Source organism: Pararge aegeria, chromosome 27, assembly GCF_905163445.1.
Source record: "Pararge aegeria chromosome 27, ilParAegt1.1, whole genome shotgun sequence".
Taxonomy (NCBI): Eukaryota; Metazoa; Arthropoda; class Insecta; order Lepidoptera; family Nymphalidae; genus Pararge; species Pararge aegeria.
In genome coordinates this window covers 2,350,521-2,367,051 of record NC_053206.1, presented here as the reverse complement: position 1 = coordinate 2,367,051, position 16,531 = coordinate 2,350,521, and the positions used below count along the sequence as shown (strand labels likewise).

Here is a 16,531-nt window from a genome sequence, read left to right as displayed (position 1 = left end):
CCAGTACGAGTTATAAATACCGAAGGGTAGGCTTTTTATAACTCTTACAATGCCTATCCTTAAATTTTTAAGAACTCGTACTGGAGATTTTCTTCATTTTATATGATCTGCATACCCTGTGCATTCCCTGTGCATACCCTCTATGCACGCCACTGTTATCTGTACTCGTATATTATGATAATTTATGTATATTTTCTATCTTCTATTATACTATCTTCGTACCCATAACACAAGCTACGCCTAATCCGGCGTTCATCTTCATTTTATATGATCTGCATACCCTGTGCATACCCTCTATGCACGCCACCGACAGATAAAAACCCAGACACTAAAGAACACAAACATTTTCCTTGGCCTTGAACTCAGAAAGCAGGGTCGCTGCCCAATGCGCCAACCAACTGCCAAATATGGTGATGATGATGGTGTATTCAATTTCGAGTGAAGCTAGCCTTAAATAAAGAAATTAAATCTTACAACAAGTGTTTAGTTCCTCTGAGTACGGGAACTGAAAGTCGCATTGGCATATCCCATTTCTGCAGACAACCCTTTCTTGGGCACTGGTCAGATAGCACTGGCTGATAGTGGAGCATGACTCCATGAGACCTGGAAGCAGAAGGGATTCAATTCAATTCAAATTCAATTCAAATTCATTTATTTCAAGTAGGCCTACTTTATAAGCACTTTTGTAACATCAAGTATGTATGTTTGTAGTGACTCTACCACCGGTTCGGAAAGCAGATTCTACCGAGAAGAGCTGGCAAGAAACTCAGTAGTTGCTCTTTTCCAACATAATCATTTACAATCATTTTTCTATCTTGCGGGAGATGAGAGCGAGGCTGGCTGCTTCCAATCTACCTTGTCATTGAGGAATTCATCAAATGTATAGTAACCTCGCTGTACAAGATGCGTTTTACACATTTTTTAAATGTATGCATTGGTAGGTCAAGAATTACTAGGAATCGTGTTGTAAAAGCGTATACTCAACCCCACAAAGGAGTTCTGCACCTTTCGCAGACGATACGCAGATATCACTAATTTATGTAAAACGAAGAGGTTCTAAATTTGACGTCTGTCTCTCTGTGTATCTCAAGCATCAAAAACCACTCTATTAAGATTGGTTTCTCGAACGAACGGGTAGTAATTATTTTACCATTAAAGTTCTAAGCATTCACCATAAAATGGAAAAGTGGGAATAAGTTTGTGAGCTAGCAAGAATCCGCGGGTGTAAACTGAGACGTGCGCTTTCACTGTTTTTGGACACAATGCACTGCATACAATAATGGCTGCATTTGTATTCCGTATGTTTTTAATTCAATGTTCATAGCTACGTTTAATGAAAATCTGTACAAGATAGCCGCCGTCACAAAATGGAGAATTTAATATTATTTTTCAACAGCTAAAAAAATATGGTTTAATTTTCAATTTTGTGCTGGCCGCTATCTTGGTTTTGAACTTTGTCATAGTGTGTATTATTCTACAAGTCAAGCTCTTTCATTTGATACCCATGTTGATGGAGTTGGGAAATATATGATATACGCCATTAAAAATGTGTAATTCACCATTAAAACAAGGTTTCGCAAATGTACCTATATATAAGTTTTACACATAAATTGTTTATCAAAGTTAGTAAATAGTACTTAGACATTCCGCACTGGGCCAGCGTGGCCCCTTCCCCCCCTTAACCCCTTCTCACTGTGGGTGGAACCCCGTGCCCTGTAGTGGGCCGGTAATGGGTCAATATGATGATGATATTCTTCGCGACTGGAAGCTAGTTGTAGCACACAGTATTGGACGGCAACTAGCCACGACCAAGCTTCCCAGCAGACCAGACCAGAGACAATTCAGAAATAATAAATTCCGAATTTTGAATTTAAAAAAATCATGTCTGTAAAATGGAAGCCCCCTTGAATATTTAATTTATTTTGTTTAGTATTTTCTATTATAGAGGCATCAGATATTTATCTGTGAAAATTTCAACTATCTAAATATCACAGTTCACGAAATACAGCCTGGTGACAGACAGACAGACGGACGGACAACGCAGCGTTTTTTTTTTGTCGCGGTGGAAATGCTTTATGGCTACCTCTGTCCTTTTAGTCCGGACAAAGGTTATGTGGGACTCGTTAACCCGAACTAAAAACCACCACGGCATTTTCCTCTCAAATTCAAATTCAAAATTCAAATTCAAAATTCATTTATTTCAAGTAGGCCTAATATAAGCACTTTTGAAACGTCAAGTCTGTCTGTTTGTAGTGATTCTACCACCGGTTCGGTAGGCAGATTTCTCGTTGGCTTTAGTAGACGTCCCGATGTATACTTCCCAGACGTCCACCAACACAGATAGACAGGCAGACGTCCGGACAACGCAGCCTTAGTTATAGGGCCCCGAGTACCCGTTTGGGTACGGAACTAGCTATGAAAATTGGGCCAGATTTTTTTTTGTTTAAAAAATTTTCGACCTTCAAATCTTGTGTATTATTGTTGATGGAGTTTATGTTACGACATATTTTTAAAATTGCACTTTCCCGTTTCCATAATCATTTTCTTCTTTCATTAAGGGTTGTCTGGAGGAGATCGCTTAAAGCGATAAGACCGCCTTTGCGCATTTTTGTTTTTCTAGTATGAATGTTTTCAAAATATGTTATCTTTATCCCTTAATTGTGTGCAATAAAGAATTTATCTATCTATCTATCTATCTATCTTGTATACTCACGAGTGACGGGCCAGCAGTTGCCATCTCGGAAGTGGTGGTTCCCAGAGCAGATACAAAGGTTGTTCTCGCAGACGCTGGTTTCACCCAAGGCCGCTATGCATTGCGCTGACACGGAGCAGGTCGAATTGTGACCAGCTACTTCTGTTAATTTAATAGGGGAGAGTGGGGTAATTAAGAACGGTGGGTAATTAGGAACTCCCAGGTACTTCCCTAAGCACCATTATCCCACACTTGTTCAACAGATGCCCCTTAATATGTATGCAACGGTGATAGTGAAATGCGGCACGCGTGCTGCCGCGGTGAGTCGATCAATTTTTTTGCATTTTTCTTATAATTTTTATCGTGTATTATAATAGACTAACTGTTGCCCGCGAATTCGTCCGCGTTTGATTTTGTTTTTTGATGTGGCATTCAATCTAGTTGTAGTTCTAAAAAAAATTAAAGTATTCAGTATCGCTAAGCCTTAAATGAGGGGTTTGCTGCTGTCCGCTGAGGAGTTCTTTCCTCTATCTCCAACCACATTCATCAGATCAAAACAAAGTATGGCCAAAAAATACTTATAATATACATGTAAACACCCAGACACTGAAAAACATTCATGTTCATCACACATTTTTCAATTGTGGGAATCGAACCCACGGCCTTGAACTCAGAAAGCAGGGTCGCTGCCCACTGCGCCCATCGGCCGTCTATGTGAAACAAAGCTTGGTCGCTCCGGCCAGTTCCAACCGTACGCGCGCCGGGGGTTTGTGTGAAAAGAGCACCGTTCGATTCTTTCCGAGCCGGTCTGTGCGAACGTGTACACTAAGGGAATATAACGGAGAGCGGGTAGCAGCGTTCTTTGTGCCACTAATACCATCTACTGGGATCACCAACTCGAGCTCAGCGTGGTGATTATGAGCCAACGGTCCTTTACGGAGGGCCCTTAGTCCAGCAGTGGAGTCTCATAAGCTATTGATTGATTCTGACAGCATCTTACCAGGCCAGCAGGCATCCTGGTAAGCCAAGAACCCTTCCTTGCACTCGCAGGTAAAGCCAACGCTTCCATTCTTGCATTCTGTGTTCTCTATCACACAGTCCGCGTCTTGACTGCACGTACCGCCGATAACTGGAATAAAAAAAACATTCTTAAGCCCCAAGGTCTTTATTAGGTCATTTAGAAATAGAGAACTAGGAAATCTAATAAATAAATAAAGATACTCCGACAATAGACACATCGCCATCTAGCCCCAAAGTAAGCGTAGCTTGTGTTATGGGTACTAAGATGACTGAATATTTATATGAATAGTCTCCATAAATACTTATAGAACAGATAAACACCCAGACACTAAAAACATTCATCACAAACATTTTCCAGTAGGTATCGAACCGGCAGCCTTGGATTTGGAAAGCACGGTCGCTGCCCATTGCGCCAATCGGTCATCAAAATTTTCGGCTTAAAGACATTTATTTCTCAATAAGAACACAATAGTTCACTTACATCGAGAATACAATAATATTTTAAAATTAGTACATACAAAATCTCAAAGTGCGTTACAAATGTACCATATTATTTAAAAGTAATTTTTTTTGCGGGTGGTTAAAGAAAAAGTTTGCGAGCGATAATATAATCTATATATATAATAATCATTTTTACACGCTTTATATTAGCTTCACTTGTATGTTTGTTTGTAACCGACTTCTTTGGGCGCGATTTTGACCCACTTTAAACGGTCAGATTTCTTTCAAACTTTGTAGACATATCGAGGACCGATGACAATACACTAATCTGAAAAGACCCAAATGTAAAAAACCTATGGCGTTCGCGTACCTAACAAATTCCACAGAAAAAATTAAGCTACTAGATGGTAGAGGGCGTAAGCTATTACTTTTTAATGGCCTGTTTTAAATAATAATTAGAACTTGCATTTCGAGTGACGAGCACACTGATTAAAAAAAAAATCCCTACTATATATAATATTATAAATGCGAAAGTAACTCTGTCTGTCTGTCTGTCTGTCTGTTACCTTTTCACGCCTAAACCGCTGAACCGATTTTGATGAATTTTGGTATAGAGATAGATGGAACCTTGGGAAAGGACATAGGGTACTTTTTATCCAGATCCCGATCCCGATCCCGGAATTATACGGGTGGAAACGCAGAGTGCAGTTGTGTATCGTATATCCCTACTAAATGAATTTTGGTATAGAGATAGATGGAACCTTGGAAAAGGACAAAGGCAACCTTTTATCCCGATCCCGATCCCGATCCCGTAATTATGCGAGTGATAGATAACGCAGGGTGCAGTTATGTATCGTATATGCCTACTAAATGAATTTTGGTATAGAGATAGATGGAACCTTGGGGAAAGACATAGACAGTCTGTCTGTTTCGTTTTCACGCCTAAACCGCTGAACCGATTTTGATGAATTTTGGTATAGAGATAGATGGAACCTTGGGAAAGGACATCTTTACTTTTTATCCCGATCCCGATCCCGGAATTATGCGGGTGAAAACGCGGGGTGCAGTTATGTATCGCATAATTCAAATACTCCTAGCCAGCTTTTAGAATACTTTCTGCCTGACATGTCCATCAGGCCCATCGGCCTATACACTATGAATGTGTGAGTGTGACGATGCATGGTGTGGTGTGGTGTGGCGGGGCTGGCGGGCGCGGGCGCGCTGCGCGGCGCGGCGGCAAAGACGTGCGGGGGACGCGGATGGCTCGGTGGGAGGAGTGTAGATCACAAAGTATGCTTACCCGAACGGGCAGACACGTGAGGGCAGACGTCGTTGGCGGACGCATGCGATATCTACAATTTTGAGCTGCAACGTATTCGCTTTCTTTACGTTTTCATTGGTGTTTAGGGTTTCTTGGATAAGCATTTTGTGTTATTTACTTAGTTGTTTTGGTTGTTATTATTAGTTTAGCATAAGTTAGTAGTAGGTAGAATTATAGTTAATAGGTAAAATAAATACTTTAATTCATTTTTTAGGATAGGTATAAAATTGTAGTAGATTAGTAGGCAGGTTTTTTTAAGTTTTTTCACATTTAGTAAGTAGTTACGGTACCTAAGAAGGTCAGCATAGTTTTTATTGAGTATTAATAGGTAAGTAATGTTGTTTTGTGAATAAAATAGTTCCAGTAGTTTCGCATATAATTTTATCGATTCATTTTGTTTTTATTCCATGTGGATAGTATATTTTTTTTAACATTTAGTTTTAGTTTAGCAATTCGTTTTGTTTTTGTTTTATTTCATGTGTATAAGTACCTACCTTAAGTATAGTTTCGTACTCAGTACCTTTAACTAAATTTTTTTGTCAGCTAAAGAATTTTTTTTTGCATAAGTACTTACCTGTTTTTATTACTTTAGGTAGGTAACTGGTTAAGTAATATGCCTCGCAAGCGTAAATCTAATTTAGCGCGTAGCTCTAAAAGAGCTCGAACTGCGCAAGTAGCTAGATCCCAAGAATCTGAGGAGCAGACTCAGGCCCGGCAGATTTTAGATGCTGAGCGACACGCAACGCAAAGAGCTGCCGAGACCTATGAACAAACTCAGGCCCGGCAGATTTTAGATGCTGAGCGACACGCAACGCAAAGAGCTGCCGAGACCTATGAACAAACTCAGGCCCGGCAGATTTTAGATGCTGAGCGACACGCAACGCAAAGAGCTGCCGAGACCTATGAACAGACTCAGGCCCGGCAGATTTTAGATGCTGAGCGACACGCAACGCAAAGAGCTGCCGAAACCTATGAACAGACTCAGGCCCGGCAGATTATAGATGCTGAGCGACACGCAACGCAAAGAGCTGCCGAGACCTATGAACAGACTCAGGCCCGGCAGATTTTAGATGCTGAGCGACACGCATCATTGATAGCTGCAGAGATGCCAGAAGAATCCCAAAGACGACGTGTGTTAAATGCTGAACGGCAGTCAGAAAGGAGAAATGCGTTTACAATGTATACATGGGGAGCATTCCACAATGCTGCTTTTGATTATGACCCATCGATTGAGTATAATAACCATCGATTACTTCTCATAGGTGGAATGGATAAAAAATGTATACATTGTGAAGCACTCAAGTGGAAAGAAGAAACTCCGGGTATGTGTTGTTCTGGTGGCAAGGTTTCAATTCCAATACTTGGAGAACCAGAGGAACCATTGAAGTCTTTACTTTTAGGTGATAACAACGAATCGCGGCGTTTTTTAATCAAAATAAGGAAATATAATTCATGCTTTCAAATGACGTCATTTGGTGTAGAAAATGAGGTGGTTATGCCTGGGTTTTCATCTACTTTTACAATCCAAGGTCAAATCTATCATAGGATTGGTTCTTTGCTTCCTACAAATAATGAGCAACCAAAATTTTTACAGATTTATTTTATGGGAAATGAAAACGACGAGGTTGACCGCAGGTGTCAAAACATTCAATTAGTAGAAAAGGATATTGTCTTAAAGATTCAGAGAATGTTGCATGAACATAACCGCCTAATAAACACTTTCACAACAGCCTTAGAAAGAATGCCGGGAGATGATTATAAGTTGGTGATTCACCCAGATCGTACACCAAGTGGGGAACACGAAAGACGATATAATGCACCTTTAATAAATGAAGTCGCAGCCATGGTTTGTGGTGAACAGTTTGCTTCCCGTGATATAGTTTTACATGCCCGTGATAACACACTAACTAGGGTGCCGGATACATATAAATTTTACGATGCGTTACAATATCCGCTAATATTTAGCAAAGGGCAAGAAGGGTATCACTTTCAAATTCCACAAGTCGATCCTGTAACTGGCCTGCCCTTGCCTAACAAAAAGGTATCATGTATGGACTTTTATGCCTTTCATATCATGATTAGAGAAAATGATTTTAATATTATATCACGATGCAGGCAACTGGCCAATCAGTTTTATGTTGATATGTACGTTAAGGTAGAAAGTGAACGATTACGATACATAACATTAAATCAAACTAAATTAAGAGCAGAAAATTATATCCACCTTCAAGACGCAGTAGCGAATGACGCTAATCTAAATCCAAATGATATTGGTAGAATGATAATTTTACCGTCTTCATTTGTAAATAGTCCGAGGTACTTACACGAATATACTCAGGATGCGTTTGCTTATGTACGTACATATGGTCGCCCTGACTTATTCGTTACGTTTACTTGCAACCCAGCATGGCCGGAAATAGTAAATGAATTAATGCCGGGTCAAAGCGCGATTGATAGGCATGATGTAGTCGCAAGAGTTTTTAGGTTGAAAGTTAAAAAACTTATGTCTGTTATTTCCAAAGGCAGAATATTTGGAGAAGTGATCTGCTTTATGTATTCCATAGAGTGGCAGAAGCGTGGCCTACCACATGTCCACATATTATTGTGGTTAAAAGACAAGTTGAGACCCGATCAAATTGATAATATTATCAGCGCAGAAATACCCGATCCAAGCACTGACAAGACACTTCATGATATTATAGTTAAAAACATGATTCATGGTCCATGTGGACCTGAAAATCCTCAGTGCCCTTGCATGAAAGATGGAAAATGCACTAAGAAATTTCCTCGCAAATTACACAAAGACACTGTCCACAGTGAAAACGGATACCCACTCTATCGTAGAAGAGCACCAGCAGACGGAGGTCGAACGGCATCTGTGAAACTACGAAATGGGAGTTACGTCACTATTGATAATAGTTGGGTGGTCCCTTATTCCGCTATTCTATTAAAAATATTTAACGCCCATATAAATGTTGAGGCTTGCAGTTCAGTGCGCGCTATCAAATATATCTGCAAATATATTAACAAAGGCAGTGACCAAGCTATTTTCAATTTTAGGAGCACAGAGCTTGCAAATCGCGTAAATGAAGTACATACATATCAATCTGGTCGTTATGTTAGCAGCAACGAAGCCGTGTGGCGGTTATTAGGGTTCCCGTTGCACGAAAGGCACCCCACCGTTACACATCTAAGTGTACACTTAGAGAACGGTGAACGAGTTTATTTTACAGAAGATAATTTCCACGAGCGACTATCTACTCGACCAAAAACCACCCTTACAGCTTTTTTTGAACTTTGCATAAGAGATGAGTTTGCAAGAACTCTTATGTATGCTGAGGTACCGAGATATTACACATGGGACGCAACCAGAAAAACTTGGAAACGCCGAATTCAAGGAACTTCGGTTCAGAACTGGCCTGGTGTCAAATCTGGAGATGCCTTAGGACGGGTTTACACAGTCCATGTTACTAACATGGAATGTTTTTGTTTAAGGATGCTTCTACACCATGTGCGTGGACCAACCTCTTTCAATGATCTCAAAAAATACAACAATCAAGAATTTTCAACATTTCGAGAGGCATGTGAGGCAAGAGGATTATTGGAGGATGACAATCATTGGAATATAACACTGGAAGAGGCTGCACAATGTAGATCAGCGGCCAAGGTGAGAATGCTTTTTGCTATACTAATAGCGACATGTGGGCTTTCAAACCCTCAACAACTGTGGGAAAGGTACAAAATTCAAATGGCCGACGATATTTTACACAGAGTACAACATCATAATCCAAACGTTACATACAATGATTTCATTTTTAATGAAGCCCTAACAAAGATAGAAGACCAAGTCATAACTATAACTGGGAAAGATTTGTCAGATTTTGGGTTGAGCAGGCCGCAAAGAACTGGGGAAGTTTGCAGTGATATAATAAGAGAATTGAGTTACGATGCTGCTTCTTTACAACAACAAATAACTGAGTCTGTTCCGCGTCTAAACCCAGAACAAAGATTAGTTTTTGAGAATGTTATAGAAGCACTAGATCGGACCATAAAAGATATTAAGAGTAACCAAAGTATCATGGGTGGTATGGTGGTACTTTTAGCTGGCGATTTTAGACAGACTCTGCCGGTAATTACTAGAGGCACGCCGGCAGATGAAATAAATGCATGTTTAAAAGCGTCTCCATTATGGGTGCATGTAAAAAATTTTTGTCTGACTACAAATTTGACGGCCGAGTGGCGCAGTGGGCAGCGACCCTGCTTTCTGAGTCCAAGGCCGTGGGTTCGATTCCCACAACTGGAGAGTGTTTGTGTGATGAACATGAATGTTTTTCAGTGTCTGGGTGTTTATCTTTATATTATAAGTATTTATGTGTGTTATATTCATAAAAAAATATTCATCAGCTATCTCAGTACCCATAACACAAGCTACGCTTACTTTGGGGCTAGATGGCGATGTGTGTATTGTCGTAGTATATTTAATTTATTTTTATTTTTTTTTAAATATGCGAGTACAACTGCACAGTGATACACAATTGGTGCAATATGCGGATGCTCTTCTGAAAATCGGAGAAGACCGTATGGAAACAAATAGTGACGGAATGATTACATTGAATCGTGAATTTTGTAATGTTGTCTGTAACATGGATGACTTAAAGAACAACGTCTATCCCGATCTTACAACCAATATGAAGAACAGACAATGGCTGTGCGAAAGGGCAATTTTAGCACCGACAAACGAAGTAGTGGGGCAGATCAACGAACAAATCATGTCAGATGTGGAAGGTGATTTTGTTGAGTATCTGTCCGTAGACAATGTCATGGACACTGAGCAAGTGACATCGTTCCCTGTAGAATTTCTTAACTCCTTAGAATTATCGGGGGTGCCTTCCCATAAGTTGAGGCTAAAAGTAGGTGTCCCGGTCCTGTTGATGCGAAATCTTGACGCACCAAGAATGTGTAATGGCACACGTCTACAAATTACACACCTGGGACGCAATATTGTGAGAGCAATAATTATGACAGGCACAGCAAAGGGAGAAGAAGTGTTAATTCCCCGTATTCCAATAATCCCTACCGATTTGCCATTCCAATTCAAAAGAGTACAATTTCCCCTGAAAGCAGCATTCGCTATGACGATAAACAAAGCTCAAGGACAGACACTCAAAGTAGCTGGTGTTCATTTAGAAAAAAACTGTTTCTCCCATGGGCAACTGTATGTGGCGTGCTCACGAGTATCGAGTCCACAAAACCTACATGTTTTGACCAAAGAAGGAAAAACAAAAAATGTCGTATACAAAAACGTATTAAACTAAGTTAAGTCAGGGATCAGGGTCAGGAAAAGTCTACCTATGTTAATCTCAATAATTCAATGTGCCGGCTTCATTAGAATCGTTTCATTATAGTTTCAGAGCCTATTCAGTCCAAACAAATTTACACGAAGTAGTAGTTCTACGCAGACGAAGTCGCGGGTAACAGCTAGTTATCTATATTTTATCTCTTTAATGGTGGATGGGTTATCGATTATTTTACTCTAATAAAAATAATAGATCAAGAAAAACTAAAAAAAAATCGCTATTATGAATAAACTAAAAGAAAGAAATTAGTTTAGTTTATTATACCAAGCGTGTTTTTTAGTTTGTTTGAACTATTTAATTTATATAAGAAAGAGGTCACATTTAACTGTGTATTGGGACACGGTATTTTGTACATGTTTTAGTGTTATGGATTATCTCAGGTAAATTATTGTACAACAGCACTCCCTCACACAGTATGCTTTTCTCTCTTATGTAGAATAATTATATAAATTTCATTTTTTTTGTTTTTCAATATAATGTACATTCAAAGTCAAAGTCAAAGTCAAATATTTCTTTATTGAATTAGGCACATAGATGGCACTTTTGATGCGTTATTATATACAAAATGTGTACATAGCAGTGAGTAGTGATGGCGATAACTACAATCGTAAACTTAAAACTAAAGCTACGAGGGTTCCAATCGCGCCCTGGTCTAAGAAGAAGCCCACAACAAACTTAGCCGGGTGTTCTTTTTGTTATCACCATCTCACATTGTCATTAGAAAATATTTAAGAAGCAACCTGGTTAGAGCAATTGTTTACACCCAAGCTTTTTTATCGTCATTATTCTACTAGTCAAGCCCTTCCATTTGATACTCACGGGATTTGTGATTAATTAACCCTTTTTATAGAAAAATATTGGGAGGGTGATATCTAGTGCAGTGGCTCTCTGGGAAGAGACTGAAGTTTGTAATAAATCGCACTGATACCCGCCGACATCACGTCGTGACATAACCACTCGCGGTAAGCCAAATATCATAATGATTGTTTCTTTAAACGATTCAATAAATTAATTACGAAATGATATATATTATATACATACAGACATACTTGACGTCTCAAAAGTGCTTATAAAGTAGGCCTACTTGAAACAAATGAATTTTGAGTTGAATTTTGAAAATAATTTTACGGCTGACTGGCGCAGTGGGCAGCGACCCTGCTTTCTGAGTCCAATGCCGTGGGTTCGATTCCCACAACTGGAAAATGTTTGTGTGATGAACATAAGTGTTTTTCAGTGTCTGGGTGTTTATATGTATCTTATAACTATTCATGTACCTATATTATTCATAAAAGTATTCATCAGTCATCTTAGTACCCATAATACAAGCTACACTTACTTTGGGGCTAGATGGCGATGTGTGTATTGTCGTAGTATATTATTATTTAATTTTTTATATTATTATCTAGATGGCGATGTGTGTATTGTCGTAGTATATTTTTATTTAATTTTTTATATTATTATCTAGATGGCGATGTGTGTATTGTCTTAGTATATTTTTATTTATTTTTTTAACGTATTATCAAATTTCATACAAATCGATTTTAGAAAGAATCTGTCATAAGTGATGATGCAGTCTAAGATGTTAGCGGGCGAACCTGTTTGGGGTATGGCAGATATATTAGACGCATACGTCTTATCGGTTTCGACGCGACATCGCATCGGAATGCTAAATCGCTTAGCGGCACGTGTTTGACGGTAACTAGCCACGGCGGCAGCCAACCACACAGAAAATTCAGAAATTATAATACCAAATCCCCGCTAGGAATCGAACCTGGTACGTTCAACTTATAACAACAGCGCACAGGGCGGTCGTCGAAATGTAGTTAGAAAATCTGAAAACTTTGTGTATAATGATGGGAACGTACTTGGCGAGCACACTCCGTCGTTGGCTTGGTAGCCCTCGCTGCAGGCACACAGGTTACTGCGCGGGTCACACACGGTGTTGGCGGTGGCGGTGCATTCCCGTGTGTGCTGACAGCTGTCACCGAGCCCTGTGAACGATAACTATTTTAAATTTTGCATAGAAGCAGGCGTTACTTTTCGGAATTCCATGATAAACATTGAAAATTCAGCTAAAATTGCTATGCTCCCCGGAAAACACCATAATCTGTAACCGTCGTTGAGCTATCACCTCCTATATAGCTTGGTCCAAAAAACCGTGTGTGTACTTATCTACACGCGTTAGAAGTTATACTTCTTTGGCTTAAGATAAAATTATTTTGAAAATTTTTATCCTTCGCCTTATTCTACGTTTGTACAAGAAACGAAACAAGTAGAAAAAGGTATTTAATATATTATAACGCATTATCTGGTTAAATAAAGTTTATTAAATTATTACAAAAAAAAAAATTGTTCGTCAATGCAAAAGTTTAAACACATTTAATAAATCGTTGTTACTATACGATTGATGAATTACTTAACGACAAGGCTGTTTGGAAGCAGGCTCCGCTCTCATCTCTCACAAGATAGATAAATTAAAAAGATTTTCTCGGCGGAATGTGGTGGTAGAGTCAATACAAACAGACTGACTTGACGTTTCAAGATTGCTTGTAAACTGAAACCAGTTTGAAATGTTTGAATTTTTATACTGTGTCTTAATTAGTTATTGATATATGTACGTTTTTATTTTCAAGTTTATATAAATACTAGCTGTTGCCCGCGACTACGTCTGCGTTTGATTTTGTTTTTTGATGTTATATATATAATTTAGTTATAGTTCCAAAAAAAAATTAAAGTATTCAGCAACGCTAAGCCTTTAATGAGGGGTTTGCTGCTGTCCCCTGAGGAGTTCTGTCCTCTATCTCCAAACACAGTTTAGACAAAATTAAACACATATTATAACCTCTATAGTACCAAAATAATTATTTAAATCGGATATAATTTGTCTGAGTTATGGTGTAAAATCGTCAAACACTTTCATCCTCTCTCCCAAAGGAACCGAGCTTAATTTAGGGATAAAAGTATCCTATATTACTTCTAACACTTCCAAGGATATGTGTACAAAGTTTCATGAGGATCGGTTGAGTAGTTTTTGCGTGAAAGCGTAACAAACAAACTTACATTGACATTTATAATATTAAGTAGGGATATGTTAGTTTTAATTTATTATTATTCTAGTTGTGGGTTTATTTACTTAGTTGTTGTTGTATTTTTTTAATTTTTGTTTTTTTTTTTCGATTGATTTTTGTCACTCATATAAATTTTGCTTAGTTTATCATTAAATTTAAATATTAAAATGTGATCAGTGGATGGCTACGTATTTCCGTGTTACCTGGTACAAGGTGTCAACTGAAAATCAGCGCTGTACGCTCCCACTGGCGCATGCAGCACAATGCTGAGCTGGCACCGTTTTTCTAGGTTGTGCCACTCATAACATATGTGGTGTCGTGAATATTGTTGTGTGTGGCGCAATGTAAAAAATATTTTTTTCTTTCTTCTATCTTTCTTTAAATGGATTTATAAGTACTCCTTACCTAGCCCAGTATCCAAGCACAGTCCCTCAAACTCCTCCAGTCCGTCGGGACAGGAGCACATGCCCTGACCGTCTACATTCTTGACGCAGTGGATCTCCAGCTGACCGGCCTGACAGTCCGAATCCACTTCGCAGGTACCTCCAATACCTGTAACATTTATTTTACCATATATCTTCTATCTATCTATATATATATAAAAGAGAAAGTGTGTGGGTATGTTCCATATAGGTTCTATGTTATTTATTTCAAGTAGGCCTAATACAAGCACTTTTGAAACGTCAAGTCTGTCCGTGTGTAGTGACTCTACCACCGGTTCGGAAGGCAGATTCTACCGAGAAGAAGCCGGCAAGAAACTCAGCAGTTGCTCTTTTCCAACATCAAAAATTTACATTTTATATTTTAACATTCATTTTTCTATCTTGTGAGAGATGAAAGCGGAGCCGGATGCTTCCAAGCAACCTTGTCATTAAGAAACTCATCAATAGTATAATAACCTCGCTGTAATAAATGTGTTTTAACACATTCTTTAAACTTATGGATTGGTAGGTCCAAAATTTACCTTAGGAATCATATTATAAAAACGTATACTCAATCCCACAAATGACTTCTGCACCTTTCGCAGACGATATGCAGATGTCACTAATTTATGACCATTTCTTGTAAGTCGACTGTTTATATCCACTTTTGGTTTATAAAGACTAATATGTTGTCTTACAAATACTATGTTGTTATAAATGTATTGTGAGGCTACCGTAAGTATACCAATTTCTTTAAATTTTTCACGGAGGGATTCACGTGATTTAAGTTTATATATTGACCGTACAGCTCTTTTCTGCAATATGAATATAGTTTCAATATCAGCAGCTTTGCCCCATAATAAGATCCCGTAAGACATCACACTATGAAAGTACGCGAAGTAAACAAGTCTTGCTGTTTCTACGTCAGTAATCTGTCTAATTTTCCTGACGGCGTACTGTACTAATGTACTTAAGTTTATAATGTACTTAAGTATATAATGAGTTTAAGTAAATAATGTATTTAAGTAAATAATGTACTTTAGTATATAATGTACTTCAGTATATAATGTATATAAGTAAATGATGCACATAAGTAAATAATGTATTTAAGTAAATAATGTTCTTAAGTATATAATGTACTTAAGTATATAATGTATATAAGTAAATAATGTACTGAAGTATATTATGTATATAAGTAAATAATGTACTTAAGTAAATAATGTTCTTTAGTATAGAATGTATTTAAGTAAATAATGTACTGAAGTTTATAATGTACTTATATATATAATGTACTTAAGTAAATAATATACTTAAGTATTTAATGAATTTAAGTATATAATGTACTAAAGTATATTATGTATTTGAGTAAATAATGCACAAAAGTAAATAATATACTTAAGTATATAATGAATTTAAGTATATAATGTATTTAGGTAATTAATGTACTTAAGTATATAATGTTCTTTAGTATATAATGTATTTAAGTAAATAATGTACTTAAGTAAATAATGTTCTTTAGTATATAATGTTTTTAAGTAAATAATGTACTTAAGTAAATAATATACTTATGTATATAATGAATTTAAGTATATAATGTATTTAAGTAAATAATGTACTTAAGTATATCATGTTCTTTAGTAAATAATGTTTTTAAGTATATAATGTACTTAAGTAAATAATGTACTGAAGTATTTAATGTACTTATATATATAATGTACTTAAGTAAATAATATACTTAAGTATATAATGAATTTAAGTATTTAATTTATTTAAGTAAATAATGTACTCTAGTAAATAATATACTTGAGTATATAATGTTCTTTAGTATATAATGTATTTAAGTAAATAATGTTCTTAAGTATATAATGTACTTAAGTATATAAAGTATATAAGTAAATAATGTACTGAAGTATATAATGTATTTAAGTAAATAATGCACATGAGTAAATAATATACTTAAGTATTAAATGAATTTAAGTATATAATGTACTAAAGTATATAATGTATTTAAGTAAATAATGAACATTAGTAAATAATATACTTAAGTATATAATGTATTTAGGTAAATAATGTACTTAAGTATATAATGATCTTTAGTATATAATGTATTTAAGTAAATAATGTACTTAAGTAAATAATGTTCTTTAGTATATAATGTTTTTAAGTAAATAATGTACTTAAGTAAATAATGTACTGAAGTATTTAATGTA

General features: G+C 37.0%; 1 protein-coding gene across 1 annotated transcript in view; it reads right to left on the bottom strand.

Moving 5' to 3' along the window:
- Nucleotides 1-16,531, bottom strand: part of LOC120635538 (multiple epidermal growth factor-like domains protein 6) — a 38,533-nt gene that overhangs the window by 565 nt on the left and 21,437 nt on the right. Inside the window, exons 9-13 of the mRNA XM_039906556.1 lie at nt 14,305-14,451; nt 12,697-12,822; nt 3,693-3,821; nt 2,714-2,923; nt 475-603 (exon numbers count right to left, since the gene is read on the bottom strand). Coding sequence (XP_039762490.1) covers nt 475-603; nt 2,714-2,923; nt 3,693-3,821; nt 12,697-12,822; nt 14,305-14,451 — 741 coding nt within the window. The remainder of the gene's footprint in view (nt 1-474; nt 604-2,713; nt 2,924-3,692; nt 3,822-12,696; nt 12,823-14,304; nt 14,452-16,531) is intronic.